The 22,866-nt window shown below is 34.4% G+C and overlaps 3 protein-coding genes across 6 annotated transcripts; 2 read left to right on the top strand and 1 right to left on the bottom strand.

Moving 5' to 3' along the window:
* Positions 1 to 6,832: 6,832 nt before the first annotated feature.
* Positions 6,833 to 12,687, top strand: LOC112510308 (magnesium transporter MRS2-1-like). 4 transcript variants are annotated; one of them, XM_025115675.1, is made up of 8 exons: positions 6,833 to 7,006; positions 7,094 to 7,225; positions 7,762 to 8,079; positions 8,161 to 8,361; positions 9,888 to 10,016; positions 10,110 to 10,445; positions 10,833 to 10,880; positions 12,201 to 12,687. In XM_025115675.1, exons 3-8 carry the CDS (start codon positions 7,768 to 7,770, stop codon positions 12,429 to 12,431), a joined length of 1,257 nt encoding a protein of 418 aa, XP_024971443.1. In that variant the 5' UTR covers positions 6,833 to 7,006; positions 7,094 to 7,225; positions 7,762 to 7,767; the 3' UTR covers positions 12,432 to 12,687. The 4 variants fall into 4 exon arrangements, with proteins under 4 accessions (XP_024971443.1, XP_024971442.1, XP_024971441.1 ...); XM_025115674.1 differs by having other exon boundaries at positions 7,094 to 7,172; positions 7,768 to 8,361; XM_025115673.1 differs by having other exon boundaries at positions 7,768 to 8,361.
* An 890-nt stretch (positions 12,688 to 13,577) lies between these two features.
* LOC112510285 (pentatricopeptide repeat-containing protein At1g80880, mitochondrial) lies at positions 13,578 to 16,176 on the top strand. Its single transcript, XM_025115645.1, has 2 exons — positions 13,578 to 14,208; positions 14,983 to 16,176. Exons 1-2 carry the CDS (start codon positions 13,610 to 13,612, stop codon positions 16,031 to 16,033), a joined length of 1,650 nt encoding a protein of 549 aa, XP_024971413.1. The 5' UTR covers positions 13,578 to 13,609; the 3' UTR covers positions 16,034 to 16,176.
* A 131-nt stretch (positions 16,177 to 16,307) lies between these two features.
* LOC112509212 (probable N-acetyltransferase HLS1) lies at positions 16,308 to 19,083 on the bottom strand. The gene is made up of 3 exons (XM_025114067.1): positions 18,877 to 19,083; positions 18,621 to 18,757; positions 16,308 to 17,186 (listed from the first exon to the last, which is right to left on the bottom strand). The coding sequence occupies exons 1-3, from the start codon at positions 19,081 to 19,083 to the stop codon at positions 16,319 to 16,321; spliced, it is 1,212 nt and encodes a 403-aa protein (XP_024969835.1). The 3' UTR covers positions 16,308 to 16,318.
* Positions 19,084 to 22,866: the final 3,783 nt, after the last annotated feature.

Genomic DNA, 22,866 nt, shown 5'->3' with positions numbered 1-22,866 from the left:
CCAATTATTATTAAATTAACAAATATGATTAATTATATTTTATGATATTGTTTTTAGCTAATATTTGTATGTAGTGATTTTTAAGAAAATTGGAAAGTATATATTTAATTGGTTGACAATTGCATCAAAATATTGGATGAATTCAATCTGATCTAACAAATTATCAGTAGCAATATCATTAGTAGTTATTATGAGAGAGGATCTCTGAGAAACTATAAAAACTTTAAGGATTAGTGTCTTGTTTGTTTTTGGAAAAAGCCTCTTATCAGCCTTTTATGTTTGACTTGTTAGAGCTAAGGTCATTCAGACTGTTTGTTTTTCCAAATTTTCAGATGTCGCTATGTCTTATTGTCTTCTTATCTAGTAAGAGGTAAATTAACATCTTATTTGCTGCTTATTGTTCTCCAGACTTTCAACAACAATGTTTCTTAATCGATTAACTTTAATCAATCCTTTCACTCAATCGGTCCTTAGCAAATTGATCCTCACCTCCCTCAATTGATATATTTTAATAGTATTTAAATATGTTAAATACCGTCAATGACATATTTTCGTTTAAATAAATGCTAATTATATAATTTAGATGTAAATTTCATAACGATGATGAATAAATATGTAAAATTGTATAAATCTATCTATAAATTCAATACTATAGCTTTCTAATTGGTAAAATAAGCAATTTAAACAAATCCAGACATATATCAATTTACAAAAACAAACAATTTTATTGATTCAGATTTCAAACTTCAACACCACCTCTTATCAGTCAGAAGTAAAATAAGACTTCAGACTCCAACGCCTCTTATAAAACATACGGTACCTTAATAACATATATTTATTTTACAATGTGTTTGTTTTACATGTTCTCAAATAATTAAATTTAATCCATAACTTTTTTTCTTTTACCAACAATAAAGAAGATGAAAGATTATTTACACATATCAACGATATTTTTGAAACAAAACAAATACATGACGATGGTTTGATTTTGTAATGTCTATTTTATATTCGGATCATAAATATAATATTCGCAAGAAGATGATGACGATAGTTGATGCTTCAGATTGAAAGGGACTTTAAAACCAATGAATGTTGACGTTTGTGTTTTTATATTATAATTTCTTCATGATATGGATATTCTATCTGTATTATTTTGTAACGTCGATGTCTGCAACTTATTCATTTTCACTGTCTATAAAAATCTTCAAACCACTTGCTGGGTTCCAGTTTCTATTTTCAATAATGAGTTCCACATTAAAAAGTCAATATCTGGTATGAAAACTAGTGTAACAAAAACAGTTATTGGTTTGGTTTCATATGAAAATCAAAACAGTTACAATGAATATGGTTGACAGATAGAGTGATGAAATCAGTTATGACAACTGGATGAGATTTTTGAGAAAGAAATAATCCCTAAAATGAATCCTTTAATTATGATATCCTGCGAGATATTTAAGGAAGATGATTATCTTAAAACTTGAATTCATTAAAAAAACAAAAATACCCTTATTTAAACAATTTTATGGTTGTAACATTTAGACGGTTTACTCGGCCGACATTTTAAATTGGTCCGTATCATACGTGTTATGGATTTTATTTTGTTTATAAAAATTATAAAATTTAAATACTTGATAAAAATTATATTTTTAAAAACAAAAGTCTCCACTTTGTATTTCTTACAATAATATTGATTTATTTATTAGCAAATTTAGAGCATCTTTAATGCAAGTTTATTGGATGATTTTTTTTATTAGGGTTGAGTTATATGAGACCAACTTGTTTTCGTTAAACCCGTAAGACCATTATTTTACACTTAAACTTCACAGAAAAACACTGTGAAGGTAAACAAAAGTTGAACCTTTATAGCAAAAACACTATGAAAATTACATTCATAGCGTTTTGCTATGAAGTATCACGTAGAAAAAAATAGTTTCACGGGTCTCACGAAAATATGTTGGTCTCACGTGATCCCAAGTCCCTTTTATTATTTAGAAAACCCTTTTAAGACGGTAATTGACCAAAGACTTCGGCCTCCAATGACGGATTGAGGTTTTACCTTTTTCGAATATATTTTCATTTTGCCAAATTCTTTTTCATTAATTATTAAATATAAAAAGCTTTTGAAAAGGTTGGTCGCATTGGAGAGGATTTTTAACGGATAAGTGTCGGTTGGATAAAGTTAGTGGAAATATGAGGTGGTAAAAATAAAAAGTCATTATAAGACTTATGCATTGTGGATGTTAACTTTGATCGTTAAATTTATACAAATATAACCTATTGGATCGTTGAAGGAGGCGGTCGCCAGGGGTGAATATGTGATGGGTTGTCTGATTTGAAGACATTTGAACAACCAAATTCAATGTTTATGATTTGAAAAATCTCAGTCCAACTTAAGTTTTACAGGTTGAATTGAAGGTTGAAAGTTAAGTTATCTTATTAGTTTTGCGGGTTAAATTGATTGGATTAAAAGTTAGTTATATCATTTTTACAGAATACGAACAAAATACCACCAATAATTCATTATCGTTCAAAGACGTTACTCTCTTGAGTAGAAATCGTATAGCGATCACATACTCCACTTAATGTTGTATTTGACACAGTGGGAAAATGCTTAAGGGTCGACAAACTTCTAAACTGTAAAGAATAATAAGCCTACAAACATAAAACTTAGAAAAATAAAGAAAATTCTTACAACTTAAGATAAGACTCTAAAGATAATTTTATTGATTGATAATAAACTGAATATTGAGGCGACGTTTGTTTTTTAAGAGGTGTTAAAGTCTGAAGTCTTATTTCACTTCTGATTTATAAGAGGTGGTACCGACATCTGAAATTTAAATCAATAAGAGTGTTGGTTTTGTAAACTGATAAACATCTGAATTTGTTTAAATTGTCTATTTTATCCATTAACAAAATTATATTGTTGAATTTATAAATAAAATTTCACATATTTATTCGTCATTACGAAATTTACATCTAAATTATATAATTATCATTCATTTAAACGAAAATATGTCATTAACATATTTAACACATTTAAATCCTATTAAAATAATCAATTGAGAGACGTGAGGATTGATTTGGTAAGGATTGATTGAGAGAAATGATCGATTAAGATTAATCGGTTGAGAAATGTCGTTGTTATAGATTTGAAGAACACTACGAAGTAAATAAGAGATTGGTTTACCTCTTACATATAAGAGGACAACAAGATTTACATGTCTCTGAAAAATTGGAAAAAACAAACAGTCTAAATGACCTTATCTCTTAACGAAGCAGACATAAGAAGCTAATAAAAGTCTTTTTATAAAAAAACAAACAAACAAGGCCTAAGTGAAAACAAAAAAACTGTATTTGTAGACTGAAGTAACTAAGGATAACTATGAAATCTAAATTCAAACTCAATACTAATCCTAAACCAACTAAGAAAGCAAACAAGATATAATTGAAAAATTAATAATAATAATCAGAATCTAATTATGAACAAAATAATTAATAACTAAAAATAAACAAAAAAACCTGACTTAATTAGAAAACAAAATAATCAAATAACCAAATAAAAACAATATGTGCAGGACTTTTCTAGGTCGCGGGAGAAGTCGTGCAAGGGACCGCATGGACGAACCCAGAGTGGTGGCACGTGCCACCGTTTCTTCCCTCCGTCGTAGCGTAAATTTGTTGTGTGTCGTCGTATATCTCTATATTTGTTTCTTATAGTCAAATGGTGTCAACATTTGAAAAAAAGTTATGAGTCCGTCCCCGAGTAAACCGTCCGAATTCCCATTGATCCATGATAGAGTCCATGGACTCTCGAATCCTCTCTAGTCCCTACATCAACATTGTACTGGAGTTCCTTATACTGACGACTACTATGCTAGAATCAATTGTTGCAGTCATTTTGGGACTCTTGGAAGCGGAAACATCAATCCAGGATAAAAATCTCCTGTCCCAATTTTTAACGTTCTATTTGTGTCTACCAATCACATGATACATAATTAAAGGGAGAATGTGAACACGAGTTAGATAAATTTAAAATAAATAAAAAGTCTAATATGTTTTAAACAAAAATAAGACGTGTGATTTCAGAATAAGTGACTTTTATCCATCGATCTACGAATAAAAAAAGTTATACGTCAACTGCATCACCGTTATATGTTACAACTACTATATCAATTATTCAATCAGTATCTAATAAGCCACTTGCAATTCATCAGTTAACAAGTACTACTCAACAAGTTAACCCTCCTTGTTGAAACTCACCTCCACCAAAACAAGAATACATGTAAAGATTTAGGGGTTGATTATCAACGTTAATCGGGTAAGCTTTTACCTGCTAAGATTCATAACCCTCACTTAAGATTCTCGACCATTAAAATGACATAATAAGATTGTTGGTAAACGTTTTGTTTACCTAGTTTGCATTAAGCGGATAAGATTCCTGATCTTTGCCACAAGATTTTAAGTACTTGCCATGCTTCTTACTAGTTAAGATTTTCAATTTTTAGCATGGTCATCCGATAAGGTAACTAGGTAAGCAACCCAGTATATGCTTACTTGGTTACTGTAACACCCATATCACTTACAAGAAGCAATAATAAAATGCTAAAACCAAAGAAATAAACTCAAGCAAAAATCCGGAACTTGAATTCTTAAATATAATTTTTTTTTTACAAAAGGCAATAGTAAGGCGTTTACAAACGATTTTCGAGACGATAGATAACAACCTACTAATCTAGATTTTCTACAACTAGATTATAGACGGGTGTTTCTATCAATCTCCAAAAATACGGTATTAACCAGCTTAGCGCTCAAGAGAACGAGGCTTTACTACAAAAGAGCCCCTTCATGAACAATGCTCCTCTCAACCCGTTTTAGCCCCGCTACTAAAAGAACCTGCTAAACAAGTTATAATCAAGAAGTGTTAGGCTTACGCCTAGTGAGTTCAATTAAATTCTCAAGAAATAGCGAAGTCTGGAGATATAAATATTACAATTTTAAGCACTGAAAGGTCGCAGTTAGTTTAAAATATTGACAGGGATATTAAACATCAGAGGACAACGGGGGAGACCCGATTTACAGTTGATTAAGACGAACACAAAGTAAGTCGTAAATCACCGTTATAGAGCATCACTTATAGGTTCAAAAACCATCGACATCAACCAAAATCCAGTCATTTAGCCATTCGTGATCGTAAGCTCTTTATCTCGGAAATTACACAATAATCACAATGCCTATTTCCGAGAGGTAGTGAAAKGATGACATGGAGGTTACATAATAATCACAATGCCTACCCCCAGTTCACACCATCCTTCACACACAATAAAATAAAACAATATTCGAATCCCAAGCTTCATCCCGTCTCAAAATAATTATTTGAATAATTAATATTTAGCATAYGAGCACTTATAATAACATTCCAACCTCGAGATTTAAGATGAGTCTACCAATATAACAAGTACGCCACTACTATTATTAGCAAATCACCGGACATAAATCAAAGGTAATAGAGTTCTCTACATAGACCGCCTACAATTTCTAGATATAAGAAGGCACGTATACGACGACCCATACACTAACTTTTCTTCRAGTTATGCACGTCTTAATACGACCCATTAGTAGGCTTTTCACATAACTTTCTCATCATAATTGACATTTTCTTAGACAACAAATAAATCATCATCAACTAACATAAGTATCATGACATTATATATTAAAGGTATCATCTAATATCAATCTCATAGCAATATATATATTCAAGGTATCATCTAATACTAATCTCATGGCAATATATATATTCAAGGTATCATCTAATATTAACCTCTTAACAATATATAANTCTAATACTAATCTCATGGCAATATATATATTCAAGGTATCATCTAATATTAACCTCTTAACAATATATAAATTAAAGGTATTATCTAATATTAACCTCATAACAATATATATATTAAAGGTATTATCTAATATTAACCTCATAACAATATATATATTAAAGGTATCTTATCATGTTAAGAAATTGGATCCAAGCCTATGGTGTTTTGAGGAGTAATAAAACGTAACCGGAGAAAGATGAACTCACGAAAGCTTCCGACAACGAAGAACGAAGCACAGCAGCGGTTTGAGCTGCTGTCTTCGGCTTGGCTGCTGGCTGTTGACGATGGAGATGAGGGACGGCAAGCAGCAGCTGTGCAGGGAGGAGGGCGGCAGCAGTCGCCGGCGATGAGGAAGAAGCAGCAGCAGCTGTGCAGGTGCTCAAAATCAGTGGAAGAAGCAAAGTGGGWAGGGAAGCTTTTTCGTGTGAAGTTGCAGATGGGTTAGGGAGGTTCTWGACCATGCTTTCTTCTCATCATAATCCACCAGCAGGTAAGGACTCCTAAATTAAGTGTGGTGTCAATCTTAGATTGGATGGAAAGGTATGGGTCAATGTACCACATGTAAGACCCCCCCCCTTCGAATTATTATATTCTTTAAGAAAAACCACACTAGCACATACATATATATAATATATGTATATATAAGTATATATATATATATATACATAAAATATTCATAAATAAGATAAAATAATAGAATACCTCGAAACGGAAAGAAAGAGAATTTCGGGGTGTTACAGTTACCATTTAATAAGCGACAGCTAAGCCATAGGACTGTGTTTGAGCTCTCTTAGGTTCCAATCGTCAGAGTTGATATCGGGTAGTGGTCACCATACAAAAGTACAACTGGCAATGCACAAGGTACAAGACATTGCCAAGAAAGACAACACAGAAGTACAAACTAACAAACGTGATGTGCTCCATAGACATTTATCCATTATTTCGGAAGACGCCACGTCACGGATCGTCTCTCTCACTCCAAGAACAGTACTCGAAATTTGGTACTTCCATCTTCAATTATGCGTTTACGTGAAGTTTGTACATGGTAGCTGCATCGCATCTCTTTTTAGTTCCCAATCTCTCGTTGATTATGCCTTCCTCTCCAAGATACACTAACAACGCTTGCACCAGTAAGTTTTTGTTCGTGATATGTGTTTTATAATTCGTGTGTTTGTAGTTGATTATTCGATTCTCTGATTTTCAATTTTTAATTGCAGGTCGTTTGATTATGTTGCCAATTGATTTTTTTTCTTCTGGAGTGAAACCCTAATTCATCCATAGGAGGGAGGGCATTAGGGGAGTGACTGCTTTTTCAATCCAATTCCGTTCTTTAGATTCGATTATTCACTGTACTTTTCTTATTAGTTGATCTTGATTCTCGATTTGAGTTGTTTTCCATATGTGTTATGCTCAAAAGGTTCATTCAGATTCAGTATCTTAAGTTGTATCTGCCTCTGGACAAAAATATACAAACTTCTGCTGGGATGTTCAATGATATGAACAGAACAGGAAAAGCACGCATGTTAAGAATAGGCAAAGTGGATAAATACGCAAGTGCCTTAACATTGAATTCAATAACATTCTTAAAGAAGAAGATTTGTTAACTACTTGCTAATTGGACAAACCACTTTATCTATTTTTGCCTTTAGAATTACCATATATTACGGCTTAATCATTAATCATCCTCAGAGCTTACCTTGTTGAAATGGATGAATACTAGTTAATTACAGTTCACTTGACATACAAACAAGTGATCCCCCGTCTTACCTGGTTCGCTGGTCTGACGTGTGGCACTAATTTTAACTACTAACAGTTAATTGTTTGACTGTTATGTTTTGGATTGAATATTTTCTTTTATGCTTACCATACATGTTTCTGCTGTTAGTTTCAGATGGGAGACCTAAGAGAGCGCCTACTGCCAAATTCGGCATCAGCAGTGGACCTTGGAGATGCGTCTTATGGACCATCTGCATCTTCGAGGCAGCCTTTTCAAGGATTTGTTGATGTTCTAGGCCTGAAAAAGCGCGGTCAAGGTCTTCGGTCATGGATTCGTGTTGATGCTGCAACTGGAGATTCACAAAATATTGAGGCTGATAAGTTCACTGTAATGCGACGTTGTGATCTTCCTGCCCGTGATCTTCGCTTACTTGATCCTTTATTTGTTTATCCCTCAACAATTCTGGGCAGAGAGAAGGCCATCGTTGTAAACTTGGAGCAGATCCGTTGCATCATAACTGCTGATGAAGTGTTACTTCTAAATTCTATTGATAGCTATGTATTGCAGTATGTGGTGGAACTTCAACGGCGATTGAAAGCTCAAGGAGCTGGTGAGGTTTGGCAGTCACAAGGCTCCTACTCGAACAGAAGTAGAGGAAGTAGGAATTTTGGGGATATATCTGGAAATTCATCAGCTGATTATTTGCCCTTTGAATTCAAGGCGTTAGAAGTTGCTCTTGAAGCTGCTTGTACATTTCTGGATACACAGGTTTGATCTATTACTGGTTTCTAATTTCCACAATTGGTAATTATTAGGCTTTCAGGATCCATGAAAAGAATAGTAAGAATTAGATCCTTGTGAGCATGATTGATTCTACTTATTCGTATATAGTACATGCAAGGGGAAAAACTTTTTGCATTTCATTAAAAGTTCTATCGGGTCAAGTTGGAGGTATCGAAGTAATAGTTACCCAACAATCCGATCAAGAACTTACCTATTCAATTCTAGAATATGCAAAACCTTTTCGACCTTGTATGTTGCATACTGCAACAAATCTTCCTTCTTTTTTGCTTTTTATCTGATTAATAGTTGAACTGAAGATGGAGTGTGTTGAATATTAAACTTAAAAGCTTTACATTTAATGTAGTTTGAAATTTTCCAGTTAAACTTTTCGATTGGAGAAAGAAAGACAGAAGAGAATTGATATAAATATGGTGAAGCTAGAGGAGTAGAAGAGGCAGCTTTATCTCTTTATATGACTTAAACAATCAAAGCACACATTTTGTTTAATTATTAGCCCCTGAACATTCACCACTTTTCCCCTTTCCTCACTGCATCTTATTGCCTCTACTCTTATCTTAATCTGTAACGTTACTATGATTTGTCAAACACACGCCAAATAGAGTAGGATAGAGTTTATCTAAGCTTGAAATCTTTATGTGTTATGTAGGAAGAGTTTATCTTCAGGAGTGTAGGAAAATTAATGTATGAATAGGCATTGAGGTGTTTTTTGGTAAGATTTTAACGTATTTGCCAAAAATGCAAATAAGTTTATGGTCTTAGTCGAGGAAGTGGTTGGTGCTTGGAAATGATTATCATTCTTGGCCAGTATGATGATTACTTTGTCTGAAGGTGTCTTTTGGGTTCTTAATCACCCCTCGGATATACCGTTCTTAAGGCAGGAATTTGTTTTCTGTTACTGAAAATAATTTTTTTTTTTGAAATGATTTACATTATGTAGTGTGCAAATTTGGCTGGTGTATGGAATATAGATGTTTGTATTTTGCAACTAGTTTTTTCCTTTGGTCTAAGAAGTAGCGTATTAACTCTAGGAATATTATTTCGAAGGTTGTTTGGGCGATCTTTGGCGCAAATGGTTAGCTACTGATTGGTGACATATTTTTAGGTTGATTAATCGGTATTCCCTCCATGCAACGTGATTAGCAGAAATTCCCGTTCTAAGGGATGCCCACTGTTTCCGTTTTTGGAACATAAAAGTTCCAACTGAAATTATGTATTTTCCTCCAATCCTCCGGTGAATTTCACAAAAAGTGATTGTATCCACAAGATTTGCTTTTATGTGAATGTGCAATAATATAATCAAAATTGCAGTTCTCATGGGACAGAGGAAGTAGTTTATATTGGACAGCTGATTATATTTAGTAGCTTTATATTGAACCTTGTTGATTCCTGAAATATGATGTATTATATTGTATTCTATTGCTGGATTTGTACTCTCTTGTATTATTCCTTCGCTAATTTGTTCGTTAATAGTCTTCTTACAAATTCATCAGGCAGCGGAATTAGAAATTGAAGCTTATCCATTGCTAGATGAACTTACATCAACAATCAGTACTATAAACTTGGAACGGGTTCGTAGACTGAAAAGCAGACTTGTTGCAGTGACTCGGAGAGTCCAGAAGGTTCTTTAGTCCGTCTTCCATTAATTTTTTCCCTCAAATTCAAGGACCCTCGACCTCTCTTTTGTCATGATTATGACAATTACTTGTATACAGGTAAGAGATGAAATCGAGCAGCTAATGGACGATGATGGAGATATGGCTGAAATGTACCTAACTGAGAAGAAAAGGAGGATGGAGTCATTTTCGTCAGGTGAACAATCTATGATGGGATACAGGTCAACTGATGGTGTACAATCTGTTTCTGCTCCAGTATCTCCAGTTTCTTCACTTCCAGATGGTTGGAAGCTTGAAAAAACTTTAAGCATGGCGAGGAGTAGGCATGATAGTATGAGGAGTTCCGAAAGTGCCAAGCAGAACATCGAGGAGATGGAGATGCTGCTGGAGGCTTATTTTGTTGTCATCGACAGCACTCTTAATAAGCTGACTTCGGTATTAGTTTACCCCAAAAATGTTCAATTCTATCTGGTCTCTATATACCACTTTTTGGTTCAATTAGGGTGCGTTTGGTATGTGGAACAGGACAAGACAGTTTAAAAAACTTGCCCCCCAAGTTTGGTGCAACATTGGACTCAGACAGGACCTGAGTGAGACAAATGCATTTTTCCCGTCCCTCCAAAATAGGTGGAACAAAAGTTTGGTAGATGAGACGAGATTGTTAAATTACTAAACTACCCATGTCAAATTAGAACCCTAAAACGTTCTGTAATTTTTTCACCCATCTACTCACTCTCATCCTTCCAGTGCTGTTAAGTCTGGTCCGCGTACCAAATGCACCCTTGACGATTTTATTGATGCCTTTTTCTTGTCATATACCAGCTGAAGGAATACATTGATGACACCGAAGATTTGATTAATATTCAACTGGTAAGTTTTCATTTTTTCTCTGTACATATTACTACTCTATACCAGTATTGATGAAGTGAACATTTACACTTAAGAAAGAAATCAAACCCAGTTTAAAAGACTATAAAAACGGCTTTAGGGTGATAAGTGCTAATTTTGGGGCCTTTTTAAGGTAATAGTCTCGTCCTTTATGTCGTAGATACTTTCCTTATACTTTCCCCAAAAAGGGAAAGATCACACCAACTTTAGGATATTTCATTGAGGACAAAATGCATCAGAAATGCAACATGTTTAGTTTAGTTCCTGTTTAGTGTAATGGATTTTTTTTCTTAATCAATGTAACAAAGCTTAAAAAAATTATTTTGCGTCCATTTTGACGTGTAACCTGCTGATCTTGCAAAATTTTATGACGTGGATACCCTGATTAAGGTGGTGTATGGCGAAGTGGACGATAAACTTGGCATCCACATAATAAAATGTCACATTAAGTAGGATTTTTTGAAATTTTGTTGCATTAAATTGGAAATTTGAAAACTTTGTTACATTGATCATGGAAAAAGATTATTTGTTTCACTAAGTAGAAACTGGAGGGTCGGTTACCAAACACTTTCCGGGTAAGTGCTTACCTGCAAGTCACCACCATCTTTTTCCCCGTTGCTTTCCGGTCTTGGCTTTGTTGGGCCCTTCCCTTGTGATCGGCTTCTTTCTCTTTTTTCTTTCTCTTCTTCCTCTCTCTCTGCTTCTCTTTCCCTCTTTCTCTTCCCTCTTCTCTTCTTCTCCCTTTCTTCTTTCTCTCCTTTTCCCTTTTTTCTCGTCTTTCTTCTTCTTTGTCTCCCTCTTTCTTTCCCCTCGGGGTGCCTTGGATTCTGGTAGTTGAGGTTTCCTCCTACTCGAACGCTTCATTGTTGCTGTTTTAGCGTTTTAGTATTTTATCTTGATCTAGAGGGGTCTCCCCCCTCCCTATCAAAAAATGGATTGTTGGTAAGCATACTGTTTAAAGAGTCTTCTCCCTCACCTAGCATGTAAAGTTCTCGATTCTTGCCATGCTCACCTGGTAACGTAAATGACACCCGGTAAGCACTTGGTAAACAGCCCGTTAGACAAACTTGATTGCATTTTGTTGCATTTTACCCTTTCAATAAAGGGTTACATAACATTTTGGAGGACATATTGAACCGTGACCGTCGTTGAAGTCAATTGAATCTAGTACTAGGGTTAAACCCGCATAAAATTTATTTAGAATATGATACCAAAAGCAGCAGGGTTAACGAGTGTGTGTAGGTTCGATTAGAGATTTTTGTAAATGATAGACAAATGTTGGTTGGTTTAATTTGGTTGCAGGACAATGTGCGGAACCAACTTATACAGTTTGAGTTGTTACTAACGACTGCTACATTTGTGGTTGCGATGTGTGGAGTCGTAGCCGGGATATTTGGCATGAATTTCCCGATAACATTGTTCGACAGTCCCTCGGCTTTTAATTGGGTGTTGTTGATCACAGGGGTTATCGGAGCCATCATATTCTGTTCCTTTTTGTGGTTTTTCAAGCGTAGAAGAGTCATGCCGTTTTAGAATAGATGGTCGATTCTACAAGAGTATAATAGCGTTAATTACATGAAAAATAGGTGTTTGGTCACTATATTTTAGAATCACAGGTAAAAGACGACTTTTAGTCCAGCGGTATCTGGGATCAACCTTTGATCATCATCAAAGATGAGGAGGGTGTGTGAGTCTATTTATTATATTTGTTGTATATAAATACAATATACTTCAAAAGGAAAACATTGAAGTAAATGCCATTGATAACGATTCCACTGGCTGGCGTTAACCAATTTCAAGTTAATCGTGTTAATTATAACAAGATCTTTGTAAATGATAGACAATGTTGGTTAGTTTAACTTTAGATTTTACCCTTTTGAACTCCCGTAATCATATTCTTAGGTTAAGGCAAGAAGGCTACGGTTAAAAACCACACTATCCATAAATAGTAAATCACTAGGCGTTGGATTACCATAAACCACTGTTTCGGACGCGGAAAGCGCTCGGCCTAAATTAGACCTATTATTTCATGAAATCTGCGATAGTCAAGCCATTCGAACCATGAACGAATGAGTTTTTATGAATATTTTTATTCGTGAAATAGTGATATTTTGTAAACAAGTTTAATTTCTGATATTATAATTTTTAGTAAACATATTTGATTAAATTTACAATCTTTAAAATGATAAAAAATATTAAAATTTAAAGTACAATGCTGTAATAGAAATTAGTGATATTATAAATTTATAATAAATTAATTTTGAAAGTACAATGTTATAATAAAAAATGTCATGTCAGCAATATCGTACAAGTGGACAGTCTACGTGGATGATGAGGTGACAAAGAAACCTGATATAACGAATAAATTTAATTTAAAAGGTTATCCAATACTATAACGGATAAATTATTGAAAATTCGATGTCCTAATAAAAAACATTTTGAAAATACATTACAAAAAATAAGAAAAACTGAAAATACAATCCTATAATAAAGAAATTTATAAAAGTAGTTTGTTATTTTAGGAAAAAAAAAAAAAAATTTAAGTTTTCACGTATTGGGCTACAAGCCCATTTGGGCATTTAGTTTGAAACAGTTATAACGAGAGTGGTGGTTTCCTACTTTCGTTACTCGATTTGCACCAACATACAGTTCCAGACTGTGAGTTTAAAATAAGCGATCGCTAAAATCTTGGAATCAAGGTAAAATAATTGATGTTTTCTGCCTATCTTGCTCGCACAGTTAACCAACCTACACATTCTTATCGCTTTTTACCCTTTATTCTAAGATCAATAGCTGCCCAACATGGTTCTTCATATTCGCATTCAACATATACTTTCAGTCAGGCATTTCGTCAAACACTTGGCATTCGATCCCCAAGACTGGATTACAGCTATTTTTCTACCCTCCAGCCACCCCATGTTCATAACCACTACGAAACCATAAACTTCACCCAGTTAACAGAGTGCATCGATGAAAGTAAAAAGTTGGGTGTGATTGAATTAGTCAAATTATTACGCAGTAATTTCGATTCTGAAGGGGTAGAGTCGAAGGATTTTCTTGATGGGTCTGGCATCAAGCCAAGTGAAGATTTGATTGTTTCAGTGATTTGGGCCTTACGAGATGAATGGAAGCTGGCATTTTTCGTGTTTAAATGGGGTCAGAAATGGAGATGCGATGATGAAAAAGCTTGGAGCTTGATCATATGGGTATTGGGGAACCATAAAAAATTCAACAATGCTTGGTGTTTGATTCGAGACTTATATCAATCTTCTATGGATACTCAGCGCCCAATGTTCATTCTGATTGACAGGTACGAACCAAATTACATTACTTCCCCTTTTTTCTCAGTCAATATGTCTTTTGCCAAGAATATAAAGCTGAAATAAGTAGGAATTTTGCCATTATAGAGGGTTAAAATAGTCATTTCCGTCATTCAGTCTATTGATTCAGCTCTACAACCGAACAACAATTTAGCATAAATCATACGGACAACAAAATCTGTGCAGACAGATTAACCCACTCGAGCTTAATAAAAAAACAAACCGAACAGCCCCTAAGAGGTCCCATAGAAACTGGTAAAGATTATGGCATTTTATCTCTTTTGCTACTTCATATTGTTCCTTCTATCCATGACAGTTTATTATGTCAGGACTCCCACGTTAGATCGGCTAAATTTGAACCATTTCTTTTGGATATATATTAGAACCCCCTTTCTCTACTCAGGGGTTTTGTGGAGGGTAACCTCATAAGGTTTCTATATATTCTTACATGTTATCAGAGTCAAGATCTACCACTCTATGAACTCGAAACCTGGGTCAGTCTGTACCTGTCTAAGCCTTCTCTCAACACTTTGGGACAATTTGTGTCCGTCTAGCCTCACTGGAGCCTTTCTTTTCTCCTCGATGACTCTTTTTGACAGTAATCTAACGAGGGTTTCAATATTTTCACGTTTTACATCCTGTTACTTCTTTTGAGCTTTGACAAGATTTTTCTACAATTTTGACTCTTTGGACTGCAATCTACGATATTAATGTGTATGTGTGGTTAACCGGTTCCTTATTCTTTTTCATTGGTGTTCCAATAGATATGCAGCTGCAAACGAACCAGCCGAAGCAATTCGTACATTTCAAATAATGGAAAAGTTCAAATTGAGTCCGGATCAGAAGGCATTCTACACACTCTTGTATACCCTCTGTAAGCATGGAAATGTTGAAGAGGCCGAAGAGTTCATGTTTCTAAACACAAAGCTCTTTCCACTTGAAACCGAGGGCTTCAACATCATTCTTGGTGGTTGGTGTAATATATTCGTCGACATATTTGAAGCCAAGAGAATTTGGAAAGAAATGGACAAATGCCGAGTGATCCCAGATGAAACTTCGTATACCCACTTGATTTCTTGCTTCTCGAAAGTCAACAATCTGTTTGACTCGCTCAGATTGTACGATGAAATGAAGAAGAAGGGATGGAAACCCAACAGAGAGGTCTATAATTCCTTGGTTTATGTACTTGCACGTGAGAATTGCTATAACGAAGCTCTCAGAATCTTGCACAAAATGAAGGAGGCGAATCTGAAGCCCGATTCTAGCACTTACAATCTTATATTACGTCCGCTATGTGAATCAGGAAAACTGGAGGATGCAAGAAGTATACTGTCGAGAATGTTGGAAGAAAACGTAAGCCCTGCTATCGACACATATCATGCGTTTCTGGAAGGCACGGGAGTAAGTTTCGAAGAACGTTTGGAACTTCTCGACCGCATGGCGAAATCGGGGAACGGTCCAAATAAGGATACTTTTCTTATACTTGTTGGTAAGTTTTTCCAATTAGATGAGGTTGAAAATGCATTGAAGATTTGGGTGAAAATGAAAGAGTTTGAAGTTTCACCTGATTCTGCACATTTTATGATAATGGTAGAAGGGTTAGTGAGGCATGGGTTAACAGGCAAGGCCAGGGAATTATATGCTGACATGATATCTATCGGAATTACCGACGATCCGAAACTGAAGAAGCTATTGAAGGATTCGTCACAAGACGACGAACGGAGGAAAATAAAGAAACCGGGAATGAGAAATGCAAAATATGGTGACCGAGGTGGGCGTGGGCGACGTATGAAGAAATGGGTTCGTGGTAAATGATTCAGAGAATGGATAGCAACCGGAATGACTTCAAACTAGCACATACGATGCCCCTTGGGGTAGCTGAATCATACGGGGGCGATTGGTTCGGCAATATTTCTGGAATGTGTAAAGAAGTACGAATTTGAAAGAACTGAAATGGAATTGAATCATGTTTATTCGAACACGTGGTGATTGATTGTAGCATCTATCACATCGGGACCGTTAGATTACTTTACTTGAAATGTTTATAAAATATTCACAAAAGTCAATGAAATTTCAAGTCGAAGTCAACGTAATTGGAAGTCAAAAATCACGAGGGTCAACGAAGATCACCGGAGGGGACGATCTAGATTTTATCCAATCGTGTGGTCCACAATTCTTGTTGATATCCTCCTTCGCGGGTCCAAGCTTCTTGATGCACCATATGTCTTCAGCCCATGAAAATTTCCTCCAATGTGGGACCACCTCTCTCATTGGGTCGTTGTGGCCCACTTCTGCCACAACGGCCCTACATATGTTGTCGTCCCTAGCCATGTTATGTGCAAATCCACATAACGACTTCATGAGCCGTGAAGCTCCATAGCCTCTCATGTGGAGTCCGTACAAGAAATAAACCCCAAACTGCTCGAAGAAATTCGGAACCGAAGGCAACCTTAAACACGGCATCAACGTGTCCAGCACCCTGCTTCCTGCGCACTCTGCATACGTTAGTGGTGACACCCCCTTCACTTGAACTTGAAACACCTCCTTCGTGTTCCATATGCTTAATATAGCAAAGCTAGGGGGTAATATGGTCATTTTAGGATCCCAGTTATCAAGATACCCCTTGGGTATGGCCATGAAAGTTCCCAAATTAAGCTTGTTATTCAAAATTACATCAATATCCTTGGGAAAAAATTCCGAGTTTGCCAACACTTTTCGATAAACCGAGCCAGCCAGTTGTGGGTCAAGACGTTTAATCACCACACCCGAGATCAACGGCTTGTTGTGGGCGTGAACAGGTTGCACCAAAATTATGGGGCTACGAAACCTGATGTAGTCGCATTTCAGCGTGAACAAGTTTAATGAAGCTTCATTCTGTGAGTCAGTCGCCATGTAAGCATATTCGGTGCCATTTTTCATGCACCATTCTTCTAAACGTTGAACGAGTTTCGTGCCGATACCTAGTCGCCTACATGCAAAATTAAAATATCGAATTATAGATTGAGATAAATGTGTGTGTGTATATATATATATATATATATATATATATATATATATATAATGAAAAATAAGATCAATTATTGTGATCATTTGTTTATATTGGAATCTAATCTAATCTAATCTTTCCTATTTGTACTTGTTAACTAAAAAAGTGGGTGATATTTTATGGAGTATAATCCATTAAAAACCTTTCCAATTTGATGCTATGATTCAATGTCATTATCAATCAACCAATAAAATAATCACAAAACTTTTATATCAAACATTATATTATAATAATTATACAATTTCTTTTTGCAATCAGTAATATCTTGGACACGCCGACTAATTTCGGACGGTCACTAATGACCAGGAGTTATCTTAGGTGAACCTCGATGGTCACAAAGATGTTGACAAGGCCTGGATTCAAACACAGAGAAGATGAAATGTCCACTTGAATTTTGGTGAAATCTTTTTCCTTTTTCTTCAAAATCTTAAAAATTAGTTTTCTGCTAAAGAAAACCAACAGAAACTATTTGTTTAGGTTAAACAACAACACGTTAAAGAACCACCATCCGTCGATAAAAGAAGAATAACATCAAAAGGATCCATCCTCCACCAACGAAATAAAATGTCTCTTTTATCAACAATAAAACTATAAAAAACATCAAAAGTGAAAGAATCCCAAATTTCTCTTCCAAATATATTGTAACGTCTTTTCTGTCTTCAAGGATTCTTTACGAGAGTAAATATGGTGATTTCCCACGTTTTCACATGGTATTAGAACCAAGATCTACGTTGTGGTGACTCGACACTATTTGGCAATCTATACTCGTCTAACCCTTCACCCGTCTAGCCTTTATTGAAGGAGGCGTGTTAGAAACCCACATCAACTTAGACATGGATCAATTTTCTCCTAAAAAAGTCCGTTCTAGTAGAGAAACATAACTCAAAAAATCCTTCGAAATTTTACCATAATTTAGCTTACCTTTCTTGTAAAAGACTCGAAAAACCATATATATATATATATATATATAGGGGCTATTCATGAGAGAACAACGTATTTATGAGAACTGTGAGATCCATTTACAAGCACACATGTTAACCCATACATTGTGATTTACAATGTGATTGCTTACTGAATCCAAACCAATGTGTTTTATGTTCCAAACATTAAACTCAAACATGGTAATTCACACCGTTAATAGTCATTGATCTAAGCCAAGAGTGTTTTATGTTTCAAACATTAAACCTAGAAATGATAATTCACACTATGATTATTTACTAAACCCATACATGTAGTTGACAATGATCTCATAAATAAGTATATACATATATATACACATATATATTTATATATATATATATATATATATATATATATTCAGCTAATTAATTTGGAAAATGGAGTGAATGGAGAGACCTGTGGGTGGGTGAAACCCTGAGTCCAAGAACATAACCCAGCTTTATGTAAACTGGATGCTTCTCCCCTCTGCTTACTGTCTTGATACAACCCCTTATTCCTCCCACTATTTCACCCTCCTCTCCATGCTCAGCAACCTGCACCATTTTAAATCATTTCATAATCGTCATCATGTTCCGCCGTTAAATTACTCCGGCAGCCACATGCAACTGATCGATGAAACATGAGAAATTTTAAGCGTAAGTCATGCGTGTACCAGCATAACATGTAAGGGAAAATGGCGGACGCGGCAAAGAGGGTCGCCCAACAGATTGGTGACCAGGGAAGGCTTCCGCCGCTGCCGGAAATCACATCGGCTCTCCAAGGCCTCCACTGCTGCCTTGTCAGTCTCTTCCTTGTACTCTCTGATCACCACCACCTGCGGCGGATTTAGGTGGCGGAGAAACTCCTGATCAATCGACATCATATATATATATATATATACGGGGGAAGGAAAAGGATGGAATAAATGTGGATAATTAGGGTAAGAATGTTTACTATATCTGTAAGCTTGATATAATGTACGATATATATATATATATATATATATATATATATATATTTATATATGAAGCTACAAGCTCCCTCAACGTATATATATACAAGTACAGTAGGGAATAGGGATGCTGACTTGACAGAATACGCATGCATCTCTCCTTTTCTGTAATAAAACAAACAAATATATATATATATATATATATATGTGTGTGTGAGAGAGAGAAATGGTTCAAACAATAAACATTTTTTTACTATAGATAATTAGAGTCCATCATATATGATACACATGTGATACTAAATCCATCATATATGATACACATGTGATACTAAATCAGAGATGCGGACGATTTTCGTTGCGACCCAAGTCGCCTTTACACCACTAAGCTCTCTCACATGTATTATCACATGTGATAAGAGTGTTGTTGATATGATACTATAATCCATCAAGACCATCACACGTGATGCTTAATCATAGACGCATACAACATTTGGCGTGGGCTAAGTCGTAGAACACGTCGTCTGTACATCACAAGGTCCCCGTAAAATGAAGGTATTATATATATATATATATATATATATATGTGTGTGTGTGTGTGTGTGTGTGTGTGTGTTGATGATGAAGGTTATGGTGAAAAGAGTGAGAAGAGATTTCCACCGGTGGATCAGTCATAAATAAAGAGAAGCACTAGATCAATTCCTTTATAAAACACAATTTATGAGCTATGTTGGGATTAAAAGTGATGAAGTGTCCAAATCCCTTTTTATATTTCTCACTTTAACTTTTATTCTCACACGATTCATGTATGTGTGTGTGTGTGTGTGTGTATATATATACATATATATACACCGATGGTTGATCTAAGATCTTTATAGAGCGGATGCAGGTTTTAGGTGGATCAAAAATCCACAAAATCATTTTGATGTATTTTTAGCTAAATTCCACATTTCGATGGATTTTTCAAAAAATCCGGTTGATTGTCAATGAATTTTTTTTCCCGGTTTTATTGGTTGTTTTTTAGAGACTTTTTCAGTTTTTAGTTTTATGGGTCTTGTATTTTTAACATTCCGAAAACACCCTTCTAAAATTTAACGGATACATCTGGTATACCAAAAAAATTATAGTTATGAAAATAAGTTGAGAGGTGCACAAAAATCCGATCAAGACTCTTTTAAGTCCCCCACTAATAATACTATTATTTTCATATATTTAAATGTTCTAATGGTTTTTTAATTCATGGGAACAAGCACAGTGGTATCTTTTATTGAATAAAATATAACTAATTATATTGAAATCAAACCTATTTTGTTTCCATTTCAGATAACTACGTTTTCTCAAAAGTTTCATATTAAACAAAACATTGTTTTTAATTAATGTGACTAAAGGGCTGTTTATCAAACGTTTATTCGGGTAAGCGCTTATCAATTTACATTACTTCATCGGATGGATATGGTAAAGACCAATAATCTTACCCGACAAGGACCAAAAGGTCTTACCCGATAAGTGGGGACGACGACTCTTACCATGGTAAGCACTTACCGGGTAAATTGTTGTATGCGATGGCGTTTTGCTGGACTAAAATCTTACCCGGTAAGTATATAATGGTGTTAATTTTTATTGGTAAGCACTTACCGAGTAGGTATTTGGTAAACGACCCCTAAGAGAATATGTTATAATTTAATTAGAGCATTATTCGTGTAATGTAACGAGATCCATCTTCATTTTAATTTTTTTGTTTTACTTTTTGTTCTCCGTTGATGTAATACATTTTATGTGGTTTTGAAAAAGATAATGTTTTTATTTTTGAATAAAAATAAACTTGAAGATATCATAAAATTTTGAAAAAATATATCAATATTGATATCAAATTAAATATTTAATATTTATCGTTTTTTTTTTTTTTTACAATTTCTTTTATTCAAGTTCTTATAATAAATTAATTTAGATCAAATAGCAAACTAATTTATTATGGCTTAAGAATATAATTTTCATAAAGATAATAATTCTCTTAGAATTCAATGATTATTTTAATTATATTTACATTTTTTATATTTAAAATAAGATGTTTATTCTGTATTTAATTATGTTTATCTACAGTTAGTTATACGAATTCAAAAATGGAGCTTTAATAAGTTGTACTTACTTAAATTTACTTGTAATCTGAAAATTTTAAGTAATATACATTAATAAACAATACTTCTTATATAAAAAATGATTTTTAATAGTTTTTGTCAAATGCTTTATAATATAGTATAGATATAGATAAAAGCAAAAAAAAATGATTGGTTTAAACTTTAAACTTGAGATTCAAAATATCAAAAGTATCTGAAGGTTTCGGGTTCAAATCCAATGATAAATAAAAATTCTCTTGTGGCTACGGATGTTCAAATGTAATGACTCCAGGCTACCCACAAAATGGGTGGTCGTCCTGGAATTAGTCGATATGTCCAAGTTAGTAAAAAAGAAAAATAAATTATTTATGTAATTAATAATATGTAAATAATTTTTTTTGAAAATAAGTATAATATTATTGAATTTGGGTTCGTTAAATAAAATATCAATAATGAAAGCAATGATAGATTTGAATTCAAACAACTTTAATGGAAAAATAAACATAATAATATAATGATGGTTGTTAATAAATAAATATTTAACTTTATATTATATAAATAATTTAAAATCCAACTTTTAGGAGAAGAATAAAGGGGCCGTGAGTTTGCACATGTTTTGCGCCCAATTATATGAGGTACAAACGAATAGTGACGAGAACAACGATGACGGTGGCAACCAAAATTATTAAACAACTACCACTTACATTTCATAACTCCACAAACACTGTTTATTAGGTCTGTTCATTGATTGACATCTATTGAATATGAGGGAATCGAACTGTTCCAATCATTCTTTTGATGTTGGATTTTGTCAACCGATCTGATCCAATTAATATTAGATAACCAATCCAATTCAATGGATGATTGGGTTGGTTCGGTTTCATCTATTGGATATCCAATGAGATTAGATCCATCCAATGTGTTAATTTAATCCAATTCTCTAATAATGTTAGACATTAATTAATCACTTTTAATATGTGTTAAAACCAGCACAAGAGAAATTAAAAATTCAAAGTCTCACATAAAATAAATTCCGATTTAAGCAATTTGAAAATAAATTAATTGGATAATGGTTGGATGGACAACTGGATGGTCATCAGATGATTAATTGGATGGGTAATTGGATATTGATCGGTTCAGTTTTGGTCGGTTCTAAACTGTCATCCGATAACCAATCGATCCAAATTGGGTGTTGAAATTTTCAATTCGATCCGATCTGATTACAATTGGATATCCAATTATGATCGGTCGATTTTAATTGGATTAGTCGGTTCCAATTGGATCGACTGATTTTCTGCACACCACTATCGTTCATGCATGATGTAGGTATGAGTTTGAGATATAAAAGCGTTGTATTTCATATCGATTTCAAACAGGTTTGTTTTTATAACCAGATTGGGTTATCATTTAGAAAGCTTTTCAGATTGTTGTCTAATACTAACGTTTATAGCCAATGGTTGATACTAGCAGCGTAGCGTCTAAAGCTTTAGAGGCTGTTTGCTAGGCTCTGACCGGTTAGCAACGCTGACTCAGTCAGCAGTCAGATTGTTTACCAAAATAGGACAACACTTACTAGGGTCTAGGCACTTGGTAAGTTCGT

Source organism: Cynara cardunculus (assembly GCF_001531365.2).
Source record: "Cynara cardunculus var. scolymus isolate 2C chromosome LG 3, CcrdV1, whole genome shotgun sequence".
Taxonomy (NCBI): Eukaryota; Viridiplantae; Streptophyta; class Magnoliopsida; order Asterales; family Asteraceae; genus Cynara; species Cynara cardunculus.
The sequence above is the reverse complement of the archived record's forward strand: the minus strand, read 5'-3'. Positions and strand labels throughout refer to the sequence as shown.

What these genes read in the sequence shown, in the direction of transcription:
- LOC112510308 (XM_025115674.1), top strand. Translation starts at nt 7,768, where the DNA reads ATGGGAGACCTAAGAGAGCGCCTACTGCCAAATTCGGCATCAGCAGTG. An exon ending in GTACATTTCTGGATACACAG is followed by an intron (nt 8,362 to 9,887) that starts GTTTGATCTATT and finishes CAAATTCATCAG; the next exon opens with GCAGCGGAATTAGAAATTGA. An exon ending in CTCTTAATAAGCTGACTTCG is followed by an intron (nt 10,446 to 10,832) that starts GTATTAGTTTAC and finishes GTCATATACCAG; the next exon opens with CTGAAGGAATACATTGATGA.
- LOC112510285 (XM_025115645.1), top strand. Translation starts at nt 13,610, where the DNA reads ATGTTTTCTGCCTATCTTGCTCGCACAGTTAACCAACCTACACATTCT. An exon ending in ATGTTCATTCTGATTGACAG is followed by an intron (nt 14,209 to 14,982) that starts GTACGAACCAAA and finishes GTGTTCCAATAG; the next exon opens with ATATGCAGCTGCAAACGAAC.
- LOC112509212 (XM_025114067.1), bottom strand. Translation starts at nt 19,083, where the DNA reads ATGTCGATTGATCAGGAGTTTCTCCGCCACCTAAATCCGCCGCAGGTG. An exon ending in TTCCCTTACATGTTATGCTG is followed by an intron (nt 18,758 to 18,876) that starts GTACACGCATGA and finishes AAAATGGTGCAG; the next exon opens with GTTGCTGAGCATGGAGAGGA. An exon ending in AGGGTTTCACCCACCCACAG is followed by an intron (nt 17,187 to 18,620) that starts GTCTCTCCATTC and finishes TTTTGCATGTAG; the next exon opens with GCGACTAGGTATCGGCACGA.